This window comes from Didymosphaeria variabile, assembly GCF_027946475.1.
Source record: "Didymosphaeria variabile strain IMI 356815 chromosome Unknown scaffold_2, whole genome shotgun sequence".
Classification (NCBI taxonomy): Eukaryota; Fungi; Ascomycota; class Dothideomycetes; order Pleosporales; family Didymosphaeriaceae; genus Didymosphaeria; species Didymosphaeria variabile.
In genome coordinates, this window is record NW_026611621.1 from 819,878 (window position 1) to 842,303 (window position 22,426).

The 22,426-nt window shown below is 52.2% G+C and overlaps 9 protein-coding genes across 9 annotated transcripts; 3 read left to right on the forward strand and 6 right to left on the reverse strand.

The window, feature by feature from the left end:
* Nucleotides 1-834: 834 nt before the first annotated feature.
* N0V89_001960 (uncharacterized protein) lies at nt 835-4,049 on the reverse strand (the record flags this gene model as incomplete). Its single annotated transcript, XM_056210771.1, has 2 exons — nt 835-3,810; nt 3,861-4,049. 2 exons carry the CDS (start codon nt 4,047-4,049, stop codon nt 835-837), a joined length of 3,165 nt encoding a protein of 1,054 aa, XP_056074244.1.
* A 928-nt stretch (nt 4,050-4,977) lies between these two features.
* N0V89_001961 (uncharacterized protein) lies at nt 4,978-6,500 on the reverse strand (the record flags this gene model as incomplete). The annotated part of the gene is made up of 4 exons (XM_056210772.1): nt 4,978-5,940; nt 5,990-6,073; nt 6,123-6,233; nt 6,285-6,500. 4 exons carry the CDS (start codon nt 6,498-6,500, stop codon nt 4,978-4,980), a joined length of 1,374 nt encoding a protein of 457 aa, XP_056074245.1.
* Nucleotides 6,501-8,125: 1,625 nt separating this feature from the next.
* N0V89_001962 (uncharacterized protein) lies at nt 8,126-10,088 on the reverse strand (the record flags this gene model as incomplete). Its single annotated transcript, XM_056210773.1, has 4 exons — nt 8,126-9,337; nt 9,391-9,618; nt 9,669-9,949; nt 10,001-10,088. 4 exons carry the CDS (start codon nt 10,086-10,088, stop codon nt 8,126-8,128), a joined length of 1,809 nt encoding a protein of 602 aa, XP_056074246.1.
* Nucleotides 10,089-10,968: 880 nt separating this feature from the next.
* On the reverse strand, nt 10,969-11,922 carry N0V89_001963 (uncharacterized protein; the record flags this gene model as incomplete). Its single annotated transcript, XM_056210774.1, has 1 exon — nt 10,969-11,922. The coding sequence occupies one exon, from the start codon at nt 11,920-11,922 to the stop codon at nt 10,969-10,971; it is 954 nt and encodes a 317-aa protein (XP_056074247.1).
* A 1,083-nt stretch (nt 11,923-13,005) lies between these two features.
* Nucleotides 13,006-13,528, reverse strand: FPR2 (Peptidyl-prolyl cis-trans isomerase fpr2; the record flags this gene model as incomplete). The annotated part of the gene is made up of 3 exons (XM_056210775.1): nt 13,006-13,058; nt 13,111-13,402; nt 13,466-13,528. 3 exons carry the CDS (start codon nt 13,526-13,528, stop codon nt 13,006-13,008), a joined length of 408 nt encoding a protein of 135 aa, XP_056074248.1.
* A 1,280-nt stretch (nt 13,529-14,808) lies between these two features.
* Nucleotides 14,809-15,843, forward strand: N0V89_001965 (uncharacterized protein; the record flags this gene model as incomplete). The annotated part of the gene is made up of 1 exon (XM_056210776.1): nt 14,809-15,843. One exon carries the CDS (start codon nt 14,809-14,811, stop codon nt 15,841-15,843), a length of 1,035 nt encoding a protein of 344 aa, XP_056074249.1.
* A 1,717-nt stretch (nt 15,844-17,560) lies between these two features.
* Nucleotides 17,561-18,154, forward strand: N0V89_001966 (uncharacterized protein; the record flags this gene model as incomplete). Its single annotated transcript, XM_056210777.1, has 1 exon — nt 17,561-18,154. One exon carries the CDS (start codon nt 17,561-17,563, stop codon nt 18,152-18,154), a length of 594 nt encoding a protein of 197 aa, XP_056074250.1.
* A 692-nt stretch (nt 18,155-18,846) lies between these two features.
* On the forward strand, nt 18,847-20,095 carry N0V89_001967 (uncharacterized protein; the record flags this gene model as incomplete). The annotated part of the gene is made up of 2 exons (XM_056210778.1): nt 18,847-18,852; nt 18,995-20,095. The coding sequence occupies 2 exons, from the start codon at nt 18,847-18,849 to the stop codon at nt 20,093-20,095; spliced, it is 1,107 nt and encodes a 368-aa protein (XP_056074251.1).
* A 1,427-nt stretch (nt 20,096-21,522) lies between these two features.
* On the reverse strand, nt 21,523-22,365 carry N0V89_001968 (uncharacterized protein; the record flags this gene model as incomplete). The annotated part of the gene is made up of 3 exons (XM_056210779.1): nt 21,523-22,142; nt 22,293-22,299; nt 22,360-22,365. 3 exons carry the CDS (start codon nt 22,363-22,365, stop codon nt 21,523-21,525), a joined length of 633 nt encoding a protein of 210 aa, XP_056074252.1.
* Nucleotides 22,366-22,426: the final 61 nt, after the last annotated feature.

Sequence of the window (22,426 nt, forward strand, 5' to 3'; positions counted from 1 at the left end):
TGCACCACACACTCATGGAGCATGTTTATGTGCGCGGCTTTAGTAAGTTATGACACAAAGGTGAAAAGGAGGATCAGAAGAGCATCCAAATCAAAGTGGAGAGGAGCGGGCCAATTTAGATTGATTTCTAGTTTTATGTTTCAAAAATAATGTGCATAAAAGACATCGCATGAAGACCGTAGCATCCATGACAGGATGCTGGTCGAAAGCAAAGACTATAGAATAACAAACATGCACTGATATGCAACCGAGCCGCAAATTGACAATACATGTAAAAGCAAATGAAGACCGGAGCATCCATGAATGCTGGTCATGACAAAACTGAACGCTAACAACATGCAGTACTTGCAAAAAAGCAGACGAAATTCCCGTAAGGCAGTGTAAGCCATGGCTTTACGTACTGGGTTGTCCTTATTTTCCCACCGCAAAACTAAGGCCCGTTTATAAACTCAATCTTATCCTATGGCACCGGTCTCCGAGTGTCATAACCCAATTTAACAGGGCCAACTCTTCTTCGTCATTTTCCAAGTGGCCAGTCTGAGAATCATTGATACAAATGATTCTGCTGTCGTCGATTGGGCTCTTTTGTGGTCCTCCCATGCAAGAGCCCAAGAGGTGTTTCTATTCGTGAATTCTCCTAAAACAAAAATACGCAGCAAAGTGCCTGCTGTTTACTTCAAGAACGTCTTTCTCGGTCTTGCTCGTTGTGATAATATCGCGTAGGGTCTTGGTAGTAGTTTCTAATCTCGCGATGATCCTTGCTGTCCGGTCGGTGTTTGCTGCGAGTATCACGGACCCACTTCCATTGGGTGCTTCCTGAGAACCGGAGCAGGCTTATATTCCGCCTGCGAACTCAATTTCCAAAAGCCATCTCTCCTCGTCGAGCTTTTTGATAGTTTGCTCAAGTCTAGCCTTGAACAGAGAGTTTGTCGTTGTCGACGCCTGGGCAATCTTTTGCGCAATATCGTTTTCCAGTGCTTGGATTTGGAGGCGCTTGGCCGCGAGCTCAGGGCTGTCTTCCACATTGCTTTGATCTGCATGTTGATGCTCGGAATACTCATTCACTGGAGCATCGGAACGTGACTGCTCTTGCGGCGCGGCTCCGGGCTCTCCTGACTGGGCCGCTGCTGATATCGCTACAGTCAATGTGTCTGAAGTCTTGCCGTTTTCTTCCTGGTCGAGCACCAGGGAATCGTTTGGAGAGGTGGTTGGTGTGTCTGTCTCGACTTCATCATCACCGAAGAGACTGCGCATGTCGTCGTCGTCGGCCTCGAAGAGACTGCTCATGTCGTCGTCGTCAGCAGTGGTGTCTGGGGTCGTTGATGCTTCTTCGACTTCCTCCTCGAAGAGATCCGCCAGGTCATCATGCTCAGGTACCGCTTCAGGAGTAATATCGATAGAAGGTGCCGACTGTGCATCTTCTTGGCTGTTATTATCGATAGCTTTCTCGGTAGTGATATACGCATCGCGCAACGATTCCGCCTGTTCTTCCAGCTCCTTCGGCTGCGGGGACTGCCCTAGAAGGCCGGATATGACCTGTTGCAGCTCATCGTTATCGTCATCATCGTCACCAAAGGTGTCCTTGTCGATCGCTCGGTCTGTGTCCGGATGCGCTTGGGCTTGTTGCTGCAGTGTGGCAGCCTTAAGCTCCTCTTGCTGCTGCTTCGCCTTAGCTGCCTTTTCTTCCTCAGCCTTCTGCCTCTTTGCAGCTTCAATTGCCTCCGTTTCCTCCTTCTCTATACGGCGCTGCTCCTGCCTCGCTTTCTGAGCAGCAACCCTCTGTTTCTCGGCTTGCTCTGCCTTCCGCTTCTCTTTCTTAGTCGCTGCATCTTTTTCGCGACGAGCCTTTAGCTTCTCCTCTTTCTCCTTTGCCTTCCGCTTTGCCTCCTCCTTCTCATTAATCTCACGCTGACGAGAAGCATTGAAAGCCATCCAAGGTTTCTCGTGCTTGTAAAGGCCTCGATTGTTTTCCGTGGCGAGAGAAGAGGTGAGCTCACCGGGCATGGCGTTCTGCACCTTCTGTTTCTTCGCCTCGAACTCTTTCTGGAAAGCCTCGTATTTCTCGAAGTCTTTCGAACCTTCAAAGGTCTTCCGTACGGGAGGGGAACCCTGTGTAGCAGGCGAGACTTCAGTCACAGTAGGCGGACCTTGCGAGGGAGAATGAGATATTTGGACAACGGGAAGGGGAGTATCCATTGCCGGAGATGCTGCAGCTTTCTCGCCATTATCGTCAGTAAGATCGACTGGCTTAGTGTACGAATCGATACGAGGAGCTTTCCTCGGCGGAATGACTTCCTTTGCGGGACCGCGCTTGACAGCAGGGTTTAGCCCCGGCGAGCGTTGGACAACGGTAGCCTGTTGTGGTTCATCTTCATCGTCGATTACGATGGGAGCAGAGGAGCTGCACCCATAGGAAGCGGATGCCCGCTGTGGGTTCTGCACTGACAGATCTTTGACCAGTCCAGCTCCACCCTCCAGAAGGAAATGTGCTGGTGAAGCTCGATGGCCTGTAGATGGAGTCTGAAATTCATACGCCGGCCCTTGCGCTTGACCTTGGACATGGCCGATGGGCAATGTCGCTGGAGGACTGAGACCAGGGTTTGAAGCAGCTGGTGCCTCCCCAGTATAACCACGAGGTAGCGTACCGGATGAATACCCATTGTGGCGACCAGCAGTAACTTGAGATGGCACCTTGTTGAGGTTGGGCATATAAAGTCGCGGAGCGGAACCGTGCGTGTTCTGTTGTTTCGGGTTCGCAGGAGTGTGAGAGACTCTAGGAGAATTCGGCGATTGAGCACCCCTAGACGCAAGATCACCGATACTAACTGGAAGGTCTGTGATGCCCAAGCCTAGTTCTGCCAATGCATAGTTGCGCCGGCGATCCTCCTTGGCCTTTTGTAGTACGCCCTGCCTCTGCCAGTCCCGCTCTTGTAGCTGCTCCGTATGTATGAGCCATGCTGAAAGCTGGCTGAGCCTCGTACGCAAGAAGTTGATAGCCTGGGGTGTCTTGTCGATAGACGGACCATAAATAGAAGTGAGCAGACCGTGATACTCAACGTACTTCTTATACCGCTCCTTTGGTGGTAGGAAACGGAGACTCAAGACTTGGTATGGATGCAGTAGGGCACCATGTGATGGGGTCGGAGAGATTGGAGATATGCCTGGAACGAAAAGGTATGGATTCTGCAGCTGATATGTTGTAGCATCGAACCATTGCTTCTGCATTGAATTTGGCTGATACCGTGGAGATTGCGCCGCAGTTGGGATGTGATGTGGCCGCGGGTGCAGACCTGGGTGAGCTGTGCCTGAACTTCCAGCTGAAGGCTGCTGCTGGTGAAGTGAAGGCCAAAGATCTGGGTTGACCGCTGGCACTGGAAGTGCGCCATTCCTAGCAGGCTGTTGGTCCACATCAGGTCGTGCTCCTGGGCTGCTCAGCATAGAGGCGCCAGATGAACCTGGGCAGTAGACGCCACGAGAGACAGGAGGCGTGTTAGTTGGCGGTTGATGTGCCGCTCGTCGGTCGAGGCTCATTGGCGCTACGACCCCTGAGGAGAGGTAGCTTACTGCGCTCGGACAATTGGACATGCCCAATGTTGGTCGTTTGCCATGGTTCTGCTGCGCGAAAGCAGTAGTGATGCCAGGGGGCGGCTGTTGAGCAGAAGTCGCACCGGGCGCGCTGCTGCTGGTATTGTAGGTCTCAGGGCGGACCGGAGGTACGGTCATTGTGGGGTAAGGCTGGGGCATAGCGACAGCAGAGGAAGCGAGTGCCAGAGATGGCTCGATGCCGGAGTTGGTCTTCGTCCAGAGGTTCTATGTACAGTCAGTAACTGCGTAACCATGTAAGAAGGGCAGGTACGCACGTGAGCAGCTACTGAATTCCTGCCGATACCGACACCGCCGGGGCGATATGTAGTAGCCGTAGTATATCCATTAGTTGGAGAGGTGCGAATGCGCTGGTGGACGCCCTCGTCGACGCCCTCGTCAGCAACTTCGCGTGCGCGCTTTTGCGGCCGGGCAGACGGGATGTTCGGGAATTGGGCGGAAGACATCGTGCTTTTGCATCGACACGAGCTTCTCTGTATGATGGGAGAGTAGAGGTGATAAGAAAGGTGTAAAATGACGTGAGTAGCAGGGAGCTTGCGAAGATCGAGTGGTTGATCTTGAGTGCGATTCTGTGTGCAGCAGGACCCGACAGGACGTGTACCCCTCAAGGTGCGCCTGTGCCAAGCCATGACGCTGGCTGCGCGCCCTGTCTTTCACTTCCGGCCTTGGCTGGGAGGGAAGTTGGTGTTGAAGTGAGAGTGAGTGGACGCTTAGTCATCTTCATTCACCACTCAGGAGAACAATAAGTGTGTTACGCGATCGCGCAGTCCACCGTACAGAAGAATCACGCGGAAACTAGTTTTCATGTATACTAATATCTGGGAGTTGTAGATTAGAAACGGTTCAGCGCTTATGGCGCGCGCGTGAGGTGGATCTGCCCAACATCAACGCCTAAAACCGACACAAATCTAGTCGTCTCCATTACCAGAACAGATTAAGGTTTTGCTTCCATGTAAATACCCTACGCCATGACACATTCTCCACACATGTGCGTTGCGCAGTCGTTCAATGAATGCTCTATGTATTGATTGAGGTTGTATGCAGGTGGCCTCCCATGCTTTGTAGCACAATTTATTAAATGGGAGAATGTTTTGTGGTCACACCTTCGTATGCACCCAAAGACATGATCACACTGTATTTGGTTGAGATAGTACAGAATTGCAGTCGCTGTCAAGCATACAAAGTATTACCAAAATGATAGTCACTTTGTGCTGCGGCAATGAGATTCCATGACGTGAATGAAGATGCAATTATGTAATCCTGTTGTGACCTTTACTTCCAGCATCCTGTAGAACACAAAGCTAAAAGCTCAAACCATGAACAACTTGATGAAGCAGAAGATGGATACATACGCAAGGAGAAAGAGACAGACTCCTACGGGCGAGCTCGCGACGTGCGAGGCTTACGAGCAACCTTACCACCCTGGACCTTGTGCAACGAGGATTCCGCCGTACCAAACTTATTCTTCCGAGCAAGCTTAGCATCGAGTTTGCGCTTCTCCTTCTCACGACCCAAAGCCGCCTCGCAAGCCACTTTGTACTCGTCGTCAGTCATCTTTGTGACTTGAGCCTTCATGGGGCGATCGTTCTCGTCGAATTCTATCACCACGTTCGGGTACTGGAACGGAGATTGGACGATCCTGTCGATGTGCACATTACGGACGGTTGCCGTAACGTTGATGTACTTGATAGTACGAAGGTTGGCGTGAGTGACGTTGGGGTCTTCTTCATCGACCGCAAAAGCGTCAGGAGCGTGCACGGCGGAGGAGCTGTCCTTTGCAATGGGTGACCGGGCAACCTCGATGGTGTTGCGCGGAGTGGCAGACGTGACTGCCTGCGGGATCGGGCGCGGACGGCTCATGCGCGAAGCCGAAAGCGTGTCATTGAACGAACGCCTCAACTTCGGGTTTCGAGAGAAGATGTTGCCTCGTGCTGCTGATGACTTCCGCTTCTCCTCCTGCTTGATGAGCTTGTCGAGCTCAGAGACTTGAGACTTCGCGGCGGACTTCAACTTCTCGATGGCAGCCGTATCCTCCCGCGCCTTGACGATAGTCGCGCTCTTGCGCTTGCGCTGAGCGACTACCACAACGTCGTCGTCACCATCGGAGCCGAGCTCCAGGAATTTCTCCGGTGCGCTCGATCGGGTCTTGCGCTTCTTCGAGGGCGGCTCCGCGTCGGTGCTGCCTTTGCCTACGTTCCCTTCCTTGCGCTCTACCGCAGTTGACTTCTTGATGGGCGTCTCGTTGTCGTCGGAACGCTTGCGCTTGGTGGGGGCCTCGATCGCGTGGGTGATATCGGGCGTGGGAGTAGCGTGACGATCGGTATCAGAAGCATTCAACTGTCACAGTTATCAGCGTGTATACTTTGGTCTACCGCCTTGAACTTACAGCGAGGTTGCCAGTGGTGCCCTTAGCAGAAGTGGGCTCTTGGGTGGGCACCGAGGCCGGAACGACCGCATGCTTGTCGGTCTCCTAAGTTCTGTTAGAACGAAAATTTAAATTGAGGGGTGACAGGTCATACGATCTCGGTCGGAGTTAAGGGAGCCATGGGAGGTGCTGGAGCCACAGGTGCGTTGGGCGCGTCTGTAGCAGTGTCTGCTGGCGACTGAACGATAGTATACGGATCCGCATTCTGAACCAAGACATTAGCTAATGTGTAAATCGGGCGCTATAGTGGACGTACGTTGATCCCATTGACTTCGAAGAGATGGCCCGGGACCCCACGACGGTCCCAGAACTGCTGAGCCTGCGCGCTATTGGTGACGGTCGTGTTGGCCTTAGCTGCTTGCGCTGAGACAGCAGATGGTTGTGTCTTCTCCATTGAAGCTGATGCCGAGTCGGACCGCTTCAGTGGGGTAGCGCGATGCGCGCGAGCTTTGGATGCCATGGTCGGCAGCATGTATGAAGGCTGACGTGCAGTTAGGTCTTGTGTTCAATCTTACATTCTTGGAGGCTCTGATACTTACCGAACCGTTGCGGCGAGGAGACGAGGAGGGAGTTCTATGAGGAGACATTTTCCTTGTAGATAGAGCGCAAGTATTTGCGAGGTTGAGTGTTGAATGTGTGAGATCCAAGAGTTGCTATTAAGCTGGACAATGAGGGTATGTCGACGGGTGTTAACAGGTTGACAGAAGTAACTGGGAGAGTAGCGGACTTGAGCAGCGCGGGGTTTTGCGGTGCGCGTCGTCAGTGACGGTGCCAAGAAAGTTCGCGCTAGAGAGTATGAAGGTGAATGTGAGTACCAGTGCGAGGGGAAATTTTAAGGGTGACCATTGCGCCCTATGACGGAAAGACCTCGTTCAGATTGGTGTTTTCTTGCATAGTCTTCTGTTATTGTGCCCTGCTATTGTGCCAATTTGCATGCGCTTCCAATGCGCGGGGTGTCCTCATTTTAGGTGATACACAATAGAACATAGCCATCGTCGAGAGGGAGCACATCCTCATTTCCCCCGCCTATTTTAATTGATTACAGTAGGAAAATTACCTGCAATGGGTCGGACGCTGGGGAAAACACAAATATACCGGATTATGCTTAGCACAGTGGCCTACAAGCAAGTTCCGAGCGTATGAGACCACATGGCCTATGTTGTATCTTGTAATCACGTCACAAAGCCAGGTTCGTAACATATAAACCTTCCCCAGCGGGCAGTATGAGGACACAGTATGCGTCACTCTCCCTATGATGTACACAGGCTCTAGGTTACTTGTTCGAGGGTACGTCTGCTATCGCACCATGATCAATCACCAACAGGCACTCATAGACTATGAGATGTCCAAGTATGCAGAAAATGCAGTCTGCAAAATTATGTTTTGGAAAGTTTTCTGCGCCGTCACACAAACATCCATAATCATGATCCACACCTACAATTGACTTCTCTCAAGGAAAAGAGCATGTCAGGCGTATCCTCATTTTACTTCAGAGTTTTCGATGCGATGCATGTAAACAAAGAGGATATGCTCTGGCATTTCTGCTACCAATCTGGGTGCGCCCACTCAAATACATCGTTCTGGATCAAAGTGGTAACAAACGGCATCATATCAGATGATATGGACTGCGATTAATAATATTACGTGACTGAAAACCATGACTCAAAGCGTGATCGATATTGACTCTACCACATGTAATTAATCTTTATTAGTTCTCTGCTTCCGATCCTTCCTGCCACATGTTCCCCTTCCCGCCGCATTAACGCACCATCTTGTCGAGTCCCACATATATACCCCTCAATCAGCTCATACCACAAACCCCAATTCCACTTCCGAACGACGAGGCGCCAGAATTGGGTCACTGTAAGGCACTGATCCTGCTCACCCCCGGCTTTGTTGATGACTGGAAACGATATACGAATTACACCAGGATCTCAAGCCCTGGGGCGGGACGGGGGATAGTATCTTTATGTTCTGTCGGTGGTGTATTGATGCTGGCTCTTCTTCTTCAGAGTTGGAAGAGGGGTTTGTTGATGTTGTTCGTGAGGTTGGCTGTTCGGCTAATGGTGTCTGGCGAGAGACAAGGACAGAGCCCGCTCACTTGGGAGCGCGGCTCTTAGAGAACTTGTTCTCGGAGAGTCCATAGCGGTTCTCCGGGGGCCCAGACGAGGCGGTGGCAGGTTTATTGCGCTTCGAAGATCGAGTGGAGGTGTCTTCTTCTGGTTGAGCGCGCTTTTTGCTCGGTTGCTGAGAGGCCTTTTCGAGACGCTGAGCAGTCTTCTGCTTGACTGGCTTAATGACCGATCCAGTCTTGGTCTGCTTCTCTTGCTGAGCAACGGGGATATTTTCCTTCCCACGCTGTTCGGCCAATGCAGCCTTAACGCGCTTCTCGTGCTGCGTGGCGCTGAACGTCTTTACGCGATTCTGTGGCTCCCAGGTATAGGGAGTCTCGACGTCCTCCTCTGGCTGCCGGACAGGAGAAGTCCTAACGCGCTTGGCTGGTTGTGCGTCGGTTTCTTCTTCCGGCCGAGGCCGCTTGATGGGTTGGGAGGGTTTGAACCGGGTGGAGTCGTCTGGCCTAACAGCAGGAGGTCCCATGCTAGCAGAAACAGTCGTGGAGGGGTTCCTGTGCTTCACAGCCTCGGTGCGTGCAAAGAGCTTTGTGAGCTTAGCAATCTTCTTTGGGTTTGAAGATTGGGGAATGTCCTCATCAGACTCCCTCTGCCTGCGGCGGCTGCGTGGTCCTGGATGCGTGGCCTCAGTCTCAGTCGGTTGAGTAGCACCAGTTGGTGCAACAGGAGTTGTTGCAGGGGATTGAACTGGAGCTGGAATTGGAGCCAACGAGGTAGTGACTGGAGACTGGGGTGCTGACACCTGGTCTTCAGCTGTATCAGACATGGCACTGGGCAATGAGCGAGTAGCGATAGGCTCGCTGCTAGCAGAGACTGGTGAAGAGTGAGCTGCGGCGAGGGACCGGATAGGTCGGTCACGACGAGCGCCCTCAACGGTATCAAGGTCTTCATCCGCACGTTGTTTCCTCTTCTTTCCCGTTGCAAGGTGCGTATCCTCGTTGAGAGAGAAGTACTTCGACGAGCTTGGCTTGGTCTTCGGCACGCCGTCGAACGTGAACTCCTCGGGCAACCTATGGTAGGACTGGCCACACCTCAAGGATCGAGTGTATAAGAGCCGGTCGTACGGCTTCTTCACGTCTTCGAGGTCGAGGTGATCTGGCATCCAGGGATCGCGTGCAATGGCTGCGAATGCCCTAGGAATAGCTGCCATGACGCTGCCATTGCGACGTGGATAGAGCTACACAAAATGTTAGCATTACCCATTAGGTCTTTGGATGGGTATTGACTTACGGCATCTTTGATAGCTTCCGCGCGTTGAGGATCACGGTTGTAGAGAACCTCAGGGCGGCGCTTAGCTAGCCTCTCTGGTTGCTCTGGGTCACGAGGCTCCTTGGGTGCGTGATCTACCTGTGGCAAAGGGAAGGTGTAAACTTGTCCAGGCTGAATCGAGACCTTGAAGCCTTTCTTGACCGCAGCCCGGAACTTGGTCTTCAACTTCCTACGATCCTGCTTGCGCGCCTGTGCAAAGTTAGTACTAGTAGGCAATTAGTAGGAAGAAATTGACATACCTCTCGGTCAACTGTCTCAAGGCTTTGCTGGAGTTGTCTCTTGTACTTCATCCTGCTGATTGTCGATATTGTCTTCAGGATCTTAAGCGCTGTTGGATCGACGAAACGCTTGAGTGTCGCTTCGTGTCTCTTCTCATTCGCTCGTGCTCGTGTCGCTATCTCCTGCTCAGTCGGCTCGGATAAGATGTCCTCTTCGGCAGGCGGAGTATTAGGTGACTCGACGTCGGAGGCATCTGACGGTTGATAATCGTCAACCTCGAACTCGGAGTCGAGGTCGTCGGCTTTGCGCTGTCGTCAGTGGGGAGTAGATTCATCATTGTCTTTGGACTCACTTGGGGAGTTGCGCTGCACGCGCTTTGCTGGCACTTCGTCGCCGGCGTCGGAAGCCTTGCGCTTCAGACCCCTCATGAGGCGCCCCATTGCTGGGGATCGTCGTCAGAAACTCGAGGCTTTAGTGTCTGAGGAAATAGGTGCGAGGTGATGGTTGCTATCACGAAGTGTGACAGGTGGAAAGAAGTGTCGATGTGCAATGCTCGATCGAGGGTTCGAGCGAGCTGTAAGCTGTGAGCGCACGAGAGAAGGAGTCGCGAGGGTATTTAAAAGCAGACTGTTGGTTGACTTCGAGCGGGCGCGCCAAGAGATCTCCGCGCAGCGCGTCACTTGGGTGAATGATGAAGGGGATATTTACGTAAGCCACCGCAGCGTTCACTGTGCCACTGGGGCAGGCGCTGCGGCCGACTTTTCATAATGGCGAGCATGATAATAAAAAGGTTGATTTCATGACACGGTGGGTTTCAGCGTGCGCGAGCCGCGTCGTAGGCATCGCATATGCAAGGTACATGTAGTCGCGAAGAGCCAGACAACTGGTACTGAACACACTGCAGATGCTATATATACACGTTTGAGCTGTCATAAGGAAAGTATATAATGATGTTTGTAAAGAACAGTGCCGAGGTGATGTATATAGTCGATGGACAACATATGAAGGCATCCTGAGCCATTCATATATTTGAAGATCAGATGTTTGCCTGTGATTGCGGATGTGTGGTAATCAGTGAGTCCAACACGAGGGCATAATGTTTGTATCAACACACGCCGATGTCACGACAGCATGAACAGTGGAAAATTTCGAAATATACGCATTCATAAAGGCATGTTCATCTGTAAGTGACTATCGCCGATGCTAGCTGTAAAGCCCAACGCCAGACCGAATGCAATGAAAATCCTTGACAACCATCACGCCATATCATTATACCTCGCTCCCCGGAACAGAAACGTCATGTGCTATAAGCTTGAAGTCCTACTTGCTGCCAGCCTTACGGGCGGCAATCTGCGCAGGGGTAAGCTTCGTCGCCTTTCCCGGGACATTGTTGCCCTTGAGGGCCTTCTCCAACTTCTTGGTCACAGCAGCCTTCTTCGGCGCAGGAGTCTTCTTCGGTGCAGCAGGCTTCTTCACCTTCGCATCGGCGGGTGTGGCCTTGGAGGTAGATTGCGAAACCGCCTTCTTCGCGGGCTTCTTGGCCGGGATGTGCTCGACCTCCTCGTCCGAGGACTCCGCCTCCACCGCGCTCTTCTTCTTCGTCGCGCGCGAAACGACCCCCTTGCCCGAATCCGTCTTCACCTTCTTCGTCGCCGGGCGCTTGACAGCCTCAAGAGCTGGCTCTGTGTTCTCAAGCACGGGTTTCTTCCCCAGTGCCTCCAGCGCCGCGATGTCGGTGTCTGCGGTTATCTCGAATTCGTCGAAGGTGCGCTTCTTGCTCACGCCCTCGTTCGTCGCTTCGGACTGGTTCACGTGCTGACCAATGCTCATATCAGGTTCCTCGCCAGTTTTCGCGGCCTTGGGGAGCGTGGCCTTGGGCTTGCGCACAGCGCGAGGTGCCTTGGGACGCTTTCCGGAGGTGGTACGGCTCGAATCTAACTTTGCGGCAGCCGACTTGGCGACGGTACGCTTTGGCTCGCTCTCGATCAAGGGCTCAGAATATTCATGAGCTTGTTGGACATGTGCTTGGGCAGCCGGAGTGCCAGATGATGACTTCTCAGGGGCCAGCTTCACGCTAGTCTCCTCCGTGGCCTTCTCGGTGGTCTTCTCAGGCGCCTTCTCGACGGTCTTCTCCGCGGTGGTAGGCTCAGGCATCTCGGGATGCTTGTCGGCCTGCTCTGGGTATGCCAAGGGTGAATCGGCGAAGCTGGTCTTGAAGGTGACAGGGTTCACGCCTGTAGCCTCAGCGACGAGGTCGGCAATCTTGAAGGCCATGTTTGCTAGTGATTTGGTGTATGTGTCTTTCTGATTGTGTTGTGGTTTGTGGGTTGAAGGGGTAGAGAGCGAGGACCGGAGAATGTCAGGTTTTTCGATGCAATGAACGAGTCTGAAGAGCTCAGGAGAATTATGTGAGTGCTGTGAAAATGAGGTTGAGTGTGCTGCAAAGTGGGTGGAGCGAAAGTTCTTGGGGTTCGAAGAGTAGCAGGGCCCGCGGGTATCAACTGCAGTTGAACTGAAACCTTCGCTATTGTGCTTGTTTTGCGCCCTCAAAATTGGACACCGCCCGTGCGTACCTATTGTCCCAAAATTCGGAAGGTGGCTGGGAGAGCGAAGTGAAGACCATGCCTCACGGTGAAAGGGAGCCATGCGATAGCGGGGAGAACTTCCCCACGAACAATAGGCGACCCATACTGTATCTCGATGCCCTAGGAATGTGACCAGTAACCGCCATCTCTTCAATCCATACTGCCACTGTAATATAGTTCATGATCATCATTCATGATGCTTGCGGTTCTCCACCCCCAAACCCTCAACAGCGATATGGTGCCGAGACTGGGATCGGTGTTTGATCCTGGTTATATATAGGATGTTCATAAAGGTCCCACTAAATCGCGCCTATACCGGTGGTTTAGCTGTTGAATATATACCTAAACATTGGTTCCATTGGTTCCAAGATTTGTTTAAAACCACGTGAGGCACCCTGTTCCAAGGTTTCCATCAACGCATCCGCCAAAGCGCGCAAATGCCTTTAAAGGTCGCGTTTGCCTCGCTGGGCATGCTTTGCTATCTGCTTTGATTAACCGGCACGCCATAAAAGAACAGCATTCCTCTCCTAAGAATTGGATCTACCCGTGAGCAGTACATCAGTGCACGCTTGAGCATGGAGGACACTGTGCCGATACCGCTGATATCACTAAGTAAATCATATATCGTAGTGTACCAGCTATGCACGGTGGCTTCCAAAACCTATGTCTTTTTTATGTCCAGGTCATCAATATCGTATGTGCCATATCGCTCATATCACCCAACCCACCGCCATTTCCGGGTATCGTGTCTCCATCAAACCGCTGCCACTGTCTACAACTCGTCCTTGGAAACACCGTCGATCGAAACGAGCTCCGTCTCGAAGACTGCATACCGTTAGCGCATGCCCACACTACTTCGCTCCCCATATATACGTACTCAACACGCTGTTTGCCGGGATAGGACCAGCGCCACGGCTACCATACGCCCAGTCAGGCTGGATAGTAAGCTTGCGCTTCTCGCCGGGGCACATGTCGAGCAAGCCCTGGTCCCAGCCCTTAATGACCTGGCCCTTGCCGACGGTGAAGCCCAGCGGCTGGCCGCGGTTGTATGAAGCGTCGAATTCGCTGCCGTCGCTCTCGAGTGTGCCGCGGTAGTGTACTTGGATCCCGTCGCCGGCCTTGGTGGGGCGGTTGCACTCGACCTTGTTGATGACTTCGGTCTTGAGGTGCTACGGTCAATATTAGCTATACTGATGCGTACATAGCCGGTTGCGTGGGGCAGCGGTATGTACCTCGTTGTTGATGATGTCGGCGACAGCGGCGGTTGCCAGGGCGAGGATGACAGCGACCTTCATGACTGTGATCTGTTCCGAGAAGTGTATCGAGGAACAATTGGCAGTGTGGAGGTTATGTGTAGCTTCCGTGGCCTTTGTTGAGGTACATACAAGATGTGGGGAAACGCCAAGCCGCCCGCGAGATCTGGCCGCAACATCCTTGCCATCGCGCATTTCCCTGTACGTCAGTGCACCCTTGACCCATCCATGGCCCTTGATACTGCGAGGTATGCCGCTGCCATGGCCGCGATTGCGTATGCTGTCTGGGTCCTAGGCCATCCCGATTAGAGATTGACATCAAAGGACAACCATGGACTTCGTATATTTACAGCTCCTTCGCTATATAGCATTTGAATCGACCCTACCTATCTCAAACGGCGGCCATCAGTATGCACTCCGTGATACCTATGGTATCACCTAACATCGATCGCCCACCAAATCACGGAAAGGCCATACGGCAGGGGACCAGTTCGCAACAGGAATGATGGGACATTGGAGTCCATGGCATATAAAGTTGAAATTTGCCTTGGCAGTTTCTAGACGGTTGACTACAATGTCTCGCACGTCGTTCACAAAGGGCCGCAAATCACCTCGCTGGAGTAGAAAGCGAGCACGCCGCCAAAGATCAACAAGAAATAATGCGGAGCTTCTACAAAGAGCGGAAAGTCTACATGTGCGAGTTAGCCACAGACCCGCTCGAAACGTTCATATATGCTCAATAGACGGATGGTAAAGTACGCCCACAGATGTCCACCAGGCAGTACCACCCTGTCACATCCGCATGTCTCACCCTCATTGACCCGTAGGGTGCCTATAACGATCAGCGTACCGTTTTAAGCAGGGCTTATGGGATTCAGACGAGCCGCAACGGTTGGATCCCAACGGTCGCGCTTCAGGCACACGGAGGTGCAAATGTTCGATATTAACGGCTTACCGGCCACATGTTCGAAGGTTAGTACCCGCTACGGCAACAATAGCAGACTACCTTTTCACGTCTTTTCACTGCCGCCAACCAGTTATTGTGCCTTTCGAGCTTTTGGGTGGGCCGTAGAGAGCTATGACCATTATTCACCGCAGGCGTTATTCACCGCAAGCACAATAACACTCTCCCTATTGTTCACTGCCTGAGACTGGTCACTGCTTTTCACCGTAAAAATATAAGTCTCTACGCTCCTCAAAACATCCCTTCCACCTTTTCGCCCACTCTCCTGCCTTGAGCACTACCCAGCACTCTTGCTCACGACGCACCTCTTCCACTGCTTCATCCTTTGCTCCCGAAACCAAGATCTTCTACATCGAACATGCTGAAGACACGGGCGCCTGACGTCCGTCGCTCATTAGCGACAGCCGCGAGCGCAACAAGCTCTCGCAAGCTTTCATCCGCCAAATCCACTACGACGACCAACTCTGCGAAAGCAATTCAACCGACCGATCAATCGCGTCCTGGATCTCCCATCGAAGACAAGACCGTCCATGGCATCGCCTCAAACAAAGAGGCTCTCACCACTAGCAAAGGCCTGAAGCGAAAATCCACCGCCTATGAAAATGACACTCCCGACAACACTCCAGCGACTAAGAAAGCCAAAACGTCGCCCTCGCCAGAAGCCGACTCTACAGATCCCGCAGCAGAAATTCTGTTCCCTACCAAGCCCAACGGATCTCCGAAGGTAGCTTCTCCGGGTGGACAGGCTCCCATTACACCCCCGAAGAAGATAGCTCGTCGCAAGAAGCCTGCTGTAACCATTCTGCGCACCGATCTTCGCATGGGTACAAGCGGTACTACTGCTGTCGGTTCAGGAACTATCCAAACCCAGAAGCCCAAGCAGTCTACGACAGTCAAGACTCCGAAGCCCGTTCCTGCCGTTCCTGCTCCATCAAAGCCTCAATCCACTGCCGATGCGAAGGCTGAGAAAGAAGCCTTGAAGAACCTCAAAGTAGCCACCGCAGCCGCTTCCGCCTCAAAGCAGGCTTCCACCATCGTGCGTCTCCGCTCCAATGAAATCCCAGGCATGCTACGACAGCTCGTCGCAGCAGACAAGAGCGTTGCAAAACCGCGTGTAGCAGCTGCGAAAGTCGCTGCATGGATGCCGAAGCCGGAATCGCGCCAGGACAACGATGAGATTGGCGACCTCATCAACGATGCATATAACAGGCCAAACGTTCGGCCTTCAAAGACAGCAGGAATGTCGGCTGGAGCGAAGAAGCTGCTCAAGATGAGGAAGGAAACTGAGCGTCAGGCCGGCAGGTACATGAACCCCGCTAATGCGTACAAGCGGCAGAGGGAGGATGAAGACGCGCACATCGAGCGGGTGAGGAAGGCCGCCAGGCGTGAGTGATGGGGGGTCAGTCCTGGTTTGTTTGCGGATGAGGGCATGAAGATGTTAACTGGGGTATCACGGCATTTCGGCACGCATCAGGTCAAGTCGGAGACATCATTTCTTATGTAATGGCGTGCGAGTTTTGTTTTACTACTCAAGGATGAGTACGATCTGTATACCCTGCTTCACAGCAACGGGTTTTTGTTTTGTTTTACTGCTCAGTATCCATGAGTACGATATCTATACCCTGCAACACAGCAACGGGCTTTTCTATCAACAGCTTCTTGATCCGTTCGTAACAACATATCAAAGTTACATTTTACCTTAACCTGCCTAAATCTTGTGAATCTTGCTGAGCGCCTGACTACCATGCCCGTGCTACAGCATGTTCGACATGGTGTGTCACTTAAGTATCCTCATACACTTATCTTGATATGAGAGCGCATGTGTTACTTTCTCTCGGGGGCAGCAGCAAGAGCTTGTGCCTCCTCAGTCCACACCTATCTGAGAAACCTCGATGGCCCGTGGCTTTGCTAGAGATAGAGCGTTCTGCTCATTCCGCAATGGGTGATCTGTAAGTCCTCAACTCATACGCCCAATCAAATGCATGTTTATAGCGACAGTTACAACGGCTTCCACAACCAAGTGTCTCGCGGAACAAGGCTCGCACTCATCCTTTCAGCTCGTGCAAAGCTGTAAGTCACCCGTAGCTCGACCTCAATCACGCCTTTTACTAACAACATCTAGTCCACCTGGAATATCATCGACCTATTGCCAAATAGGCCGAAGCTAGACGGAGGGGCAGACTCAAGCGACGATGAGTGGCTCAAGAGGTATGAACCAATTGACAGGGACGCGCAAGAACTAACTATGCTCTTTTATTCCAATGTATCGAATCATTGAACATCAATCTCATCTAGCGTAATTCTTCGTATGTCAAACAAGGGGATGTAGTTGTATGATAGACTGCCGAATGCATGCGTCCGAGCGCCACTGGACGTGGCGTTGGCTGCGACGAAGCATGACCATATTCGAACATAACAATCATGACTTGAGAGTGGTGCATTTGATTGGGATGAGTAGTATGAATATCTTCCCGAGTAGTGTTCACCGCCTATCTGAAGTGATTAGAAATGGTTATACTCATCTAGCAACTTCCCCCCTTACTGTTTCCGACCCTTGACTGACATGAACCTTCGACATCTTGCATGTGGACCGCCACCTCCTGGTATGAATCGATAGATTACGCACAGAAAATTTTTGCATCGTGTTACTGTAGCCATAGTGTCTATTGGTATTCACTATTCTCCCCAGCCCGCTCTTTCCCCGCCCCACCTTAGCCTACGCCAAGCCAGTGAACCAGTGAATCAGCCATTCCGAGGTATCTTTCATTCGCGCAACAGTGTACTACAAAGAAGGTTGACTTTCTTGGTGAGCACTGTCCACACACTCCGTCATAGCTGCATCGCTGAGCTACTTATAAACGCCCTCCGCGCTCTGTGAGCTCTTCTACGCACCCCACTGCACACAGCCTGCGCAAGTATCAACCAACACACACTCAAGTGTCAGCACGAAACGCAAACAACCACACCAAGCACATAGTTCCTGTCTGATCTACCGCCCAGATCCTCTCTGTAAGTAAAAACGTCAACTTACCCCAGCAAGGTGGGGATCTCGTGACACTCACATTCACCTACCCCGCACAAGCCTGACACGTTCGACTACAGACATCGAAATGGCCGGAGACAAATCGAACGGTATTCTGCAGCCCAGCTTTTCGAAGGCTAATTCCCGTCTCGCGAAGTCGAAGAAGGACGCCAAATTCACTGAAGCCGCGCCTGTCACCGAGAACAGCGGCCTTATGTCTTCTTCCGACGCCGACGATGCGGATACGGGCCCGGCTCAAGAGTCCACCGACAAGCCTACCCTGCAGAAACTAATCGTCCTAGCCAAATCGCGCAAGGTCCTCCCCAAGGCCGGCGGCATCAACAAGATCCGGCTCGTAGCCGACGATGGCGAGAAGCGTCGTGAGATTGGTGATCCTGGCGTCGCGGTGCCGTCTACCAACCGCAAGCTTAGGGACAAGAATGATCTTGTGGAGTCTCGACGACTCTGGTGGGAGCAGACGGAAGTGTTTGCCCATCGCTGGGGCGGCAGTGACGAGAGTGAGGATGTCATGGAGTGGGTGAATCAGTACTATCCCAAGACGCATTGGAAGACGCGGAAGGCGTTGGAGGAGAAGGGGGCGAAGGAGGAGACGGACTCCGATGACGAAGAGGATGGGGAGAAGAAAGTTCCTGTGCCGCGCCAGAAGCGCCGCCAGGTGTAGGCACGCTCATGGTAAGCGTACAGATGTATCAGAACCAGGATCCCGAAACTAACATGTGCATAGATGACTCGGTTTCCTTCTTCTTCATGCCCAACATGAAGGAGTTCTAAACCGTCGGAGGTTGCTCAGGTGTGTCTGTTGGGACAGTATGCTCCTGCGAACTGAAGTGGTTTAGGTGTGTCGGTTGGAGATCATGTTATGGACGGATTATCTCGTTTGCCCAGGCAGCGAGAGGCTTTTCTTGGTTCGGCACACTTTGTTCTTGAGCGCTTGTCATTTTACTGTTACAGGCACGATCATCCCAGTATACAAATTCTGGTAGACGCAATGTATGTTTGTGAACAGAATGGATATCTACTAATGACGGCTCACAACCGTGCTCAGAGCAGTATTGATACCAAATCCACAAAGTCATCGATTGATAAATCAATGCCGCTAAATTCTTGGAGTTAAATAGACCTGGTTGAGATCCTCCATTTCTTGATGATACATTACGATCTGAAACAAAGGGAGCGCAGTGTGCGCAATGGATAGCGTGGCATTCACCGTTCACCATTCACCGTTCACCTCGACGCTTTCTGAAAGTGGGTACTGTACGTTATATTGTGGCTGGTATTCAGGCTCGACTCTTCGGTAGGAATTCCTTGGCAGGATAATGCGCGGTCGGTGCTTCTTATTGTGCAGCGTCGTCAATGGTGGTGTTGCTCACCCAGCATTCATCAATCGCTCAATCGCTCAGCTTTAGCATCCGTCACCCATCATCATACACCTATACTCACCCAAACTTATTGCCTTCTACCTAACACCCGAGTTGATAGAACTCTATCTAAGTTCCAACAGTATCTAATTTTCCTATCCATCATGCTCAAGCGCAAGGCCTCCACCGATGTGCAGCCAGGCGATCAGCAAGTGCGCAAGCGCCAGAAGCATTCTCCTGACACCATCGCTCCCACCAATGTCACCAACTTTAACTCCACAAAAGCTCTCAAGTCACACAAGGACGTACTCAAGTCCAAGCGCGCCGATCTTGCGAATCTCCACATCATCCAGACCGATCTCAAGAAGCTACCCAATGATCGAGGATACGTAGGAACGAAGGTCGTCAAGCACATCATCGCGAAGAGCGAACGCCAGATCAAGACCAACGAATTCATCGTGACGGACTTAGAAGAGCATGCCGATGATAGCGTCTACCACAATCTCCCATCACATATCAACCAGGTCGCAATGCGCACCATGGAGAGATACGCCCACCAGAATCCTCGCCACCGCGTCGATGAGTTCTATCAGGAGGTCGCAACCGCTATAATGGATACCGCTTTGCTCAAAGGAGACATGGATGTCATCGCTCGCTTCGACAAGAAGGAGAAGGCCAAGTGCGATACCGAAAAGGCCATCGATCATCTACTAGGACGCCTTGAAGACACAACAATCCTGGGGTCGTTTCAGACTCAGGTCTACTCGACCCTCCTCAAGACTATGAAGGGGAAATCAGACGGGCCAGCTATGGAACTGGTGAAGGAGATCACTAGCATCATTGAGATGGCCTTGAACACCGCGCCCAAAGTCAAGACCCAGCCTCTCGTGGAGAAACCAGATATCATTCAGCTCACGAATACTGTGCCATCTTCCGCGTCTACGAGCATTTCACCCTCGCATCGAGGGTCCTCGGTCTCGCAGGGTGTTGAGGACTCCTTCACGTCGGTAGAGACCGAGGATTACCGAGAGGTTTCTCCGATGGATGAAGACATGAAACGTCTAGCTGGAACTACCCGAAGTGGCACGCGTAGATCTACAACAGTGAAGCCTTCCTCTACTCAGAAGCCTGATAAGGCCGCTGCATCGACCCCTCGCACTCAGACAGGTCGCATCCCCGGACTTATGTACACCAAGCGACCCCATCTCAAGACCAGGGCGCCGCAAGCTTCTAAGAAGAACTGATGTCTCCATCCGGACGTGAGTCACCTCTCAGCCCTTCCAAACTCATCACGCTAATTGACCCGACTCAGATACCGCCACTCCTTCCCCCTCCAACAACCCATACCCAGACCCTCTTCCCTTCTTCCAGCCTCCCTCTCTGCCCATCCAGCTCTTCCACTAGCACATCAACCACCTTCTTCATCCCCGACCAAGTATCCCCAGGATCCCCTTTCGCCCTCTTATCCAGCGCCTCCTGCACACATACCAACTGTTCTTCCAACTTGGCCGCCCGTACTATCGCAGAGTCCAACAAAATCCCGATCGCCGAATACGAATGTTTTCCTCGCCTCATTGGGATCTGAGCGTCGTCGGCGTGTTTATCAAGGCCGGCATAGCGCAGTGAGTCCAGCGCAGCTTTGGTCGAGGCGGTGGACTTGCCGTAAGCGGTTATGAGTTCGAGGATGTGATCTGCGAGAGGGATGGAAGTACTGGAGATGGCAATGTTTGGGGGACTGAGGTGGCATGTTGGTGTGTGGAATCCGTTGTTGGAGACTGGGAATACGGAGGCGATGCAGAGGAGGATAAGGAAGAGCGTGGAATGCATCGCAGGAAAGACGGCGTATGTGGGGCAATGCGGACTGGTGTCTTCTGTATAGTCTATAGGAGTAAATAAGATGACTTTCCGTCAGGAATACTACAATGTGGGATCTCTGGCGGCACTGAGAGGGGAGCAGACAAGTTGTTAGAGCTTTGTGGTCATATTGGTTTCGTGCACCTTTTGCTCTTAGCCGACCTGAGACAGGGGCGAGGCTATACGGGAGTCATGCCAAAGTTGATATGTTTCGCAAGGATGAGCGTTCCAGTGCATAATCCAGTGATACAGTAGAGACACGGCGTCTAGTGGCGCTTCGTTGGGCCACTTTTCACTTATTATCTTTTTGCACTACGCCGCATTGGATTGTTTTCTTCCGCCTCTAATCGGCGGTTACCTATGACGGTGTATAGCATTTACAGTCAAACAGTCAACAAGATTCAAGTTGTAGATGTCACGCAGATGGGAATTGTGCGTTGATGAGTCTGAATAAAAACGGACTGGGAAACTTAATTTTGTAGGGACTTGTCCACAGCTATGCAATGTGCCCTGTGACGAAAGCGGCTTAGGACAGAAAACCAGATGTATCATGACTAGAAAAAGGAATTACGACGCCGCAATCCACAGTATGCCTGTTTAGGAAGTTTCGCTTATCTCAGGGGATCAGCCACCTTCAATCTCTCTAATTTCTTGAACCAATCTGCACCACGTTATTTCCATTCAACGTTGTCGCGTAGTCTATATCAAACTGTTGTGTCACAATCATAGACCCTCAGTGCTATGCCAGATGCCGAATGCAGCGACACCCTCAAAGTCATATGTTCTCTGCCATGTCTCCCACCATCCAGTAAGAGTCTTAAAGCTCCGCAAAGTCGTCTTCAAGCTCCCCCAAGCACTCCTTTGCGATTACTTCCAGCCTCCCCCACTGCAACTTAAGCAAATCGAGTCTCGTCTTGAAAGTCTTCATGAACATCTCCAGCTTCTTCTTCGGATCGGCACCCATCTCGGCAGTAACATTCATTATTGTGATGCGGATCACATTCTCATCGTCCTCGTAGTCATGGGTAAGATCGTTGAACAGGACTGAATTCTCGTTCCGTACGCTGCTAGTCGGTGATAGCCGCTCGATCAAGCTCAGGACGAAGTGGCGCAACCTGGACACGGCAAGGGTGAGTTCGCGTCGAGGGGGAAAGAGCTCGTCGCCTGCGCGTCGCACTGCATGCAAGGTAGCAATTACTTCGGAAGGCCCGTTGGGATAGGCTTTGTCACAAGAACTGGCGAAGAACTGGTTGTACATCTCGAAGCGCTGAATGGCGCCGGCGAATAGACGTTGGCGACGGTCGCACTCGCGCAGGTGCTGTCGACAGCGGGCAAGAACACTAGCATTGCTAAGATTCTCGAGCGTCTCCCTGTTATCATCGTCAGACATGTCTAGGAAACCTCCCTCATTGAAGGTCCAGCGGAAGTCAGGACGTACTGTTCAACAGCCCAAGTATCCCTCGGCTCCCCTACCATTTGCACACTGGCCGTGCTCTTGCCGACACTTGCAACTTGTGTTGCGCGAAGATGCGTTCTGGATTCAAGTCAGCGTCTGAACTGCGTACGCGAGTTCAATGGGTCGCGCACCGCTCGCCTGTTGTAGCCGCCTCGGGTTGACGGACGACGCGACCTGGATCTGCTAAATCTAGTATACCGGCATCGCTGCAATCAATTGGTCCTGTGTTATGCGAGGTGTGGCCGTTGGGTTGTCCGTCTGATGT